At 35.7% G+C, this 6,261-nt stretch overlaps 1 protein-coding gene across 2 annotated transcripts; it reads right to left on the bottom strand.

Moving 5' to 3' along the window:
- Nucleotides 1–2,784: 2,784 nt before the first annotated feature.
- LOC133030143 (uncharacterized) lies at nucleotides 2,785–4,353 on the bottom strand. Of its 2 annotated transcripts, XR_009684004.1 has the most exons (4): nucleotides 3,781–4,353; nucleotides 3,612–3,696; nucleotides 3,188–3,496; nucleotides 2,785–3,099 (listed from the first exon to the last, which is right to left on the bottom strand). XR_009684004.1 is itself a non-coding variant. In XM_061102374.1 (3 exons), the coding sequence occupies exons 1-3, from the start codon at nucleotides 4,317–4,319 to the stop codon at nucleotides 3,395–3,397; spliced, it is 726 nt and encodes a 241-aa protein (XP_060958357.1). In that variant the 5' UTR covers nucleotides 4,320–4,353; the 3' UTR covers nucleotides 3,128–3,394. The 2 variants fall into 2 exon arrangements, 1 of the variants encoding a protein (XP_060958357.1); XM_061102374.1 differs by lacking the exon at nucleotides 2,785–3,099 and having other exon boundaries at nucleotides 3,128–3,496.
- Between the last annotated feature and the right edge of the window lie 1,908 nt (nucleotides 4,354–6,261).

Raw genomic sequence — 6,261 nt, 5'->3', positions numbered from 1 at the left:
TAAGAAAGTTCATACAATTCCATTAAACCAAAGTAAACCGGTTGTATGTGTGGTTTATTCATGTGGGGAGAAATATTTATGTGTTGTACTTTTAACTGTTCATAGAGTTGACATAAAATATTATTTTAATTTGATTGGACTGCTTGTGATTGACACTACTTTTTTGTATATAAGTATAGTGGACCAAAGACTTTAAAGCAAAAAATTTAAGGGCAGCACGAAATATGCTCCCAAATTTTAATATACTTTCTAATGTTTTCAAAGAAATTCGGTTTCCCCCTTAAATTTATTTTCACAAGCCTATTTCCACCATAAGGTCGAGGGAAACACTCCTTTTCAAGCCTCACTAACACCCTAATTTGGTTTGTTAAAAAAAAAACATGGTGGATGGTTTTAGAGAGGACCCCTACGGGTTCGAGAAGAATTTCCCTTCATGGAAAAATTCACTTGGGGGACACCCCCATTGCTACTGTGGTGATCTAGCTTATGTTTGGACTTCTAGTAGTAGAGCAAATCCTGGTCGTCGCTTCTTTGGATGTTCGCACTATGTAAGACTTCGAACGCCTTAATAATATTTTAAACTAGGCTTTGTAAATATGGTAATGTACTTATTTTAAATTCAAGAGAACAACGAAAGTCGAGGATGTGATTACTTTTGTTGGATCGATGAAGCTCATCCTAAAAAACCTGCAGAGACTACTCTCGGATTGCGAAACCAAATAAGGAGTTTGGAGAAAGAGAAGATGCACCATGAAAACATTATTAAAAAATTATATTTCATTATATTTATTTGCCTTTTCATCATTTGCCAACTTTTATTTCGTTAGAGATATTGTATGTGGTATGATGTTTATTTTATATTTTTTAAGTATGTTGTCAAAGGAAAGGTAGGCATTTAAGTTGGTTCTATTAAAAATTTCTTAATTACTATTTGGTCATTGATTGTGAATGTCAATATGTGCGTAGTACACTAATTAATCTAGTGTGAAATACTAGGATTTAAAGATAAATATCGGTAATTTTCACAATATAATCCAAAAAGTGTCATAGTAACTTAGTCAATATTGTTGTGTTTCACTATATTGCATTTTAAAAATACTTTAACTTTTTTTTCAAAGTTTTAAATTACATGATTTACTTACCTATGAGTTTAATGTTTAATAGATTGGTACCATTTTCAAACGTTGATGTTCAATACATTGCATTTTTGAAAAACAGTAACCTTTCTTTATTTTGATAGCTTTTAATTGCATTATTTAGAAATAGTGAAATTGTGTGAACGCAGAGTTATTATTTCTCATTATTGTACTGTACTTTAACTATGAGTTTAATGTTTAATAGATTGGTACCATTGTTTATAATTTTTAATATGTTGGAGGTATCCATATAATTGTTGTAAACCTTGATGTTCAATACACTGCATTTTTGAAAAATAGTAACCTTTCTTCTTTTTTTTTTTGATAGCCTTTAATTACATTATTTACAAGTGGTAAAATTGTTACAAAGGAAATTGTGTGAAGGCCAGAGTTATTATTTCTCATTATTGTACTGTACTTACTCTTTTTGATCCAAATTTATGTCCAAGGCCAGAATTAATGCCTTCATCTCTACAATGGGAAAGTACATAAGCGTAGGTATTTTTATTATTTTGGCTATGGACATAATTGGACTAAAACGGATAGTGTGAAAGAGAAGGTAAAATTGGTCAATTTCATTTTCAAAATAATGTACTTCACTTATTGTTATGGTAAAAAAATATCCAAAACCTAATAGTACTGTCAAAATATAACAACAGTAATAACATTCACAATAATAATGGGAAAGTACATAAGTATAAGTATTTTTATTATTTTGGCTATGGACATCATTGGACTAAAACAGATAGTGTGAAAAAGAATGTAGAATTGGTTAATTTCATTTTCAGAATAATGTACTTCACATATTGTTATGGTAAAAAAATTTCGAAAACCTAATAGTAATGGCAAAATATAACAACAGTAATAATATTCACAATAATAATCACCATACAGTAATAATAATCTGTTCCACCAAATTCCAAAAACTACCACAAGTCTTACCCTATAGTAAATTATAAAATCACCAACATTAGTGTAATTCCAAATCACCTAACAGTAGTATGATGCAAATATATAACATGACTCACTAAATATAATTTATGACCTAAAACCTAACTTTTGTAACCATTGTACTGAATATACTAAATATATAAATAGCGTAACCATTGTACTGAATATACTACTTGTTACTTATGGCCAGCCTTTTAGAATGACGGGTTTTCGGGGACTTGCTCTTGCCAGTCCACATGTTGTCGGACCTGGCCTTCGCTGTGCTGAATCGGGGGTCTCGAGGAGACCTTGATGGACTACATAATGGTAAAGTTGTAGATGTTGATGGAAGAACTTTGGTTTTGCTCAATCCAAATTGCTTCTTAACTCCCTCCATCACAGCATGTTTAGCCTTGTTACTCTCGTGGGTGACAATTTTCCCAACACATTCCAGTCTGGCTTCAATAGGATCAAACTGCATTGTACATTAGGAAACCAATTCAATAATACACATGACAACCAAATCCATAGAAACAAATCCATCAAAAAATAGATTGACACTTCAATTTCGTTATAAACAGTTAGTTAACTGGATGAAAACTTAAACTAAAGAAATCAACATTACATTACCTCTTCCATTATTTCATTTTCCTCGAATAGTGATTCCATGTACTTCATTACAAACATTCCATAATCGTGGCCATTTTGTTGTTGTGGGTAGTCCTTGCTTGAAGAAAGAATTACAAATTCGATGAAATTCAGATCTCCTGGCTTGACAGGGGCAAACAATTGGTCCAAAGTCTGGAGCTGCAAAAAAATTAAAACAATCACAGTTGAGATTATTGCAATTACACTAATAAAACAGCAAACCATGTACACACGTGCATACCATCTCTACGCTGGTGCTCCGACGTGACCTCTTATGCATTGCAGAAGACAACGAGTCCCTAATTTCCACTGTTGTATTATGCATCCTCACATTCGCCGCAAACCAGTGCGGAGCACTCTCGGTATCTAGTAGGGGTACCACCATCTGCGACAAAGTAAAAAAAAAACGTCATCGGAAAATTGAACTACACACATTTGATTCAACACAAAAGTTTCAAGAAAATGCAAATTACAGTGTGACATAAACTCAAATCTGCATCGTAATAAAGAGTGGACCACTCTTGCTGCTTCGCCATCCTCTCCACAGTCATCGTTCTTCCAAGTAACTTGCTCTGCACAATAAGCACACATAATAGATTACATTTTAAATAAAAACATAGATTTAACAAAGTTTACAGCACAAATACAAAAGATTCATGTCCACTTTTAAATATCAAATTTCATACCGAAATTCTGGTGGGCATAAACCAAGTTCTCTTTGTTCCAATGTCGTTGCGCTTCTTCTCTCGAAAATTCATGATTTGAGCAAAGCAATCAATGACCTGACATTTACACAAACAATATCCGTTATGTTGTCATTCATACAATTTGTAAATGGCATTAACTAAAATAATGAACTACAAATTTCAAAGCAACCAAATGGGAACTTCTACGTACACTGTTTGATATATCGGTCTCCGGTTTCATGCATTTGAAAAACCTCCGCTCGACCTCAACCTTCCCAAAATGGGCTAACACTTCACTGAAATACAAAACAAATAATCAACAACGAAATGAATGTACTAATATCAACTACGTACACAGTAATCATGAAACATGAGATTACCTCGGATCATTGGCGCTAGAGAAAATGTAACGGAAGAACTCGTACTGTTGATTTGAGTAACCCTTCTTCACAGTGAACAGACCAATCACCTTCCCTCCAGATTCTTTGAATCTTTCGAACGCAGCATCATCAAAATCATCCTTCACGGTCTGCTCAACTTCCTCTTTTACAATAGCGGGGAGATCTTCTCCCCAAAATTTCATAACCTCAAACGACTCATCAGAAACAACCACCTCAGTTGGAACAACGACCTTGTCTTCAGATAGATTAAGTGAAGGGAGACTCTCTACATCATCAACATCCTCTTCCAATTTATCCTTCGTCCCCTCACCATCCTTTTCCTCGACACCCACGTCATCCTTCTTCTCGGTCTCCCCGTTGAACGAAAGCGAGCGCTGAACTTTGCTCGTCTCAGGTATCTCCAACACTTCATTCATAGTCCCCTTCCCAAGGTAAGTGGAGAGTACCTTCAGTAACAGCTCTTTTGCGCTGTTCACCTTCAAATCAAGCCGGAAGACCTCATCTTTCAACTCACACATAGCTTTTTATATTGCGTCATTTGTGGGTTGCCCAACTACAGCAAATTCAAAACTTGGTAGTAACACATATGTGTTAGTCAATTTCACCTGCTTAGTACACCAAAAAAACTAGTTAGCATATCTCCCAAATAAAATTCTAACGCATCAGAAAATTGAAGTACTAAATGTACCTTTCCACTTGTGTGACCACCGTGGTCTCGAATCCACTTGTACACTAACTTGCACTGTTTTGTGGTCCAAAAGTCAATTGGAGCCACAGTGCGGTCCACGTGACTAGCAGTCCAGTCAACGTGCGTCAAATATACAAGCTGCCACCAAACAAAAGTGCATACATATATTACCACAGCAGTACACGAGAGAATAAAATTACTACCATCACAATAATTCGAAAACTTACCTGTAAAAATATCGTGCAACCGGAGACATTTTTGGTGTTCTTCGTCTTGTATCGGTGTAGAAAGCTCATTAGATATCGAAACCCGGCAGTCGCCCAATTCTTCTTCTTGATTGACCTTGTGTCAACTAAAGAATGCATGTAGCTAGTGCTGACCTCGGTACCATTCTTCGGCAGCAACACAGTTCCTACAGACAAGGAGAAACTTAATGAGAAACAGGTAGTCACTGTCGCTGGTTTCCTTGAGCTCATTCTCCAGCAAAGTCAGGGAATACCTATAGTCCTTGGCCTTAAAGAGGAGGTCAAACTCAACCAGGTCACGCTCACTTTCAGTTGCCACGGGTTCTCCGCCATCCCGGATTCCCATGACATCCTCAAACAGCTTGGAGGATAGTTGGATCGTTCTTCCAAATATCTCCAGCCGAGAAGTGGTTGGATCCACGTGATCGATCAGCCAACTAACTATCTTAGCGTCTATGTACGGGGCATCCTCCCTTAAAAATGTTGAGAAACCGGCATTTCTCACCATTTCTTTTTGAGCCTCGTTGAGCAGTGGGACTATTCTCCCCAAATGCTCGAAGGAGCAACGGCCAGAAACTTGAACGTCCCCCACACCTTCGTTGTTGTCAATCCCTGGCTCAATAGATAATGTCTCATTCACCTTCTTCCCTTTCTCTCTACCACCAACCTTGGAGGGGGAAGCCTCGACTTCGTATGAAGCCCAATTGTCAATCTCTTCCTCGCTAAGAAGCTTGAATTGCTCCTCAAAACTACGAAGCACCTGCAATATTAAGACTCTCGATTATTAAGTAAAGTACGCTAAATAAAAGATAAAAAATAAAAGATCCATAACACAGTCCAAGTCACTCACATCTGCTTTAGATTTTTCTTTGTGTGCATCAGCATAAGCATAGAAATTGGCTTGGCTGCATCAATTAAATAAAGGAATGGAATTACAAATATTATTTTCAAAATCAAAAAATATTACCACTAAAATAACTGCCACAAATAACTCACTAGTACTTCGCCCAAGCTTCCTTCAGATCCTTCTTCTTTATCTCTGCTGCATCCTTTTTGTCTGCAGCAGCCCCCCTCTTCCGTTTATATACCATTTTATAAACCTATTACACAAGATAAAATAACTTAAATTAACAAATATTCAAAACACTAAAATATTGGAAGACAAAGACTTTGAATAATTCATTGCAATCGTCTAACATTTCAGTGTATTCATGACATCCCGACACTTAATTTCCTATATGTGTACAATAACAGGTAAGCATCTCTTCCTATATAACATAATTTCATTATATGTACTATAGTCTATTTGTTAAATGTACTATATGGAAATTGTTAAGTACAATGTACCAATATGCCTAAATAATGGATTCTGTAACTTGTTAGTCTCCCTTCGCAACAAGTAAGCATATTTTCCTTACATAATATACTATTAAAATAACATCACAGCAAAGTCAGTTATACAGTATTCACTTTTAACATATAATGATGCCAACATATGTAACATAAAATTTAGAAAAAATTATTGAC

Source organism: Cannabis sativa, chromosome 8 (genome assembly GCF_029168945.1).
Source record: "Cannabis sativa cultivar Pink pepper isolate KNU-18-1 chromosome 8, ASM2916894v1, whole genome shotgun sequence".
In the NCBI taxonomy this organism is placed as follows: Eukaryota; Viridiplantae; Streptophyta; class Magnoliopsida; order Rosales; family Cannabaceae; genus Cannabis; species Cannabis sativa.
The sequence above is the reverse complement of the archived record's forward strand: the minus strand, read 5'-3'. Positions and strand labels throughout refer to the sequence as shown.

Bases quoted from the DNA above. Each gene is read 5' to 3' on its own strand.
- LOC133030143 (XM_061102374.1), bottom strand. From the start codon at position 4,319: ATGTGTGAGTTGAAAGATGAGGTCTTCCGGCTTGATTTGAAGGTGAAC. The intron at 3,697-3,780 runs GTAATCTCATGT...TTTGTATTTCAG, and splicing joins TCTAGCGCCAATGATCCGAG to TGAAGTGTTAGCCCATTTTG. The intron at 3,497-3,611 runs GTACGTAGAAGT...TGTAAATGTCAG, and splicing joins AGACCGATATATCAAACAGT to GTCATTGATTGCTTTGCTCA.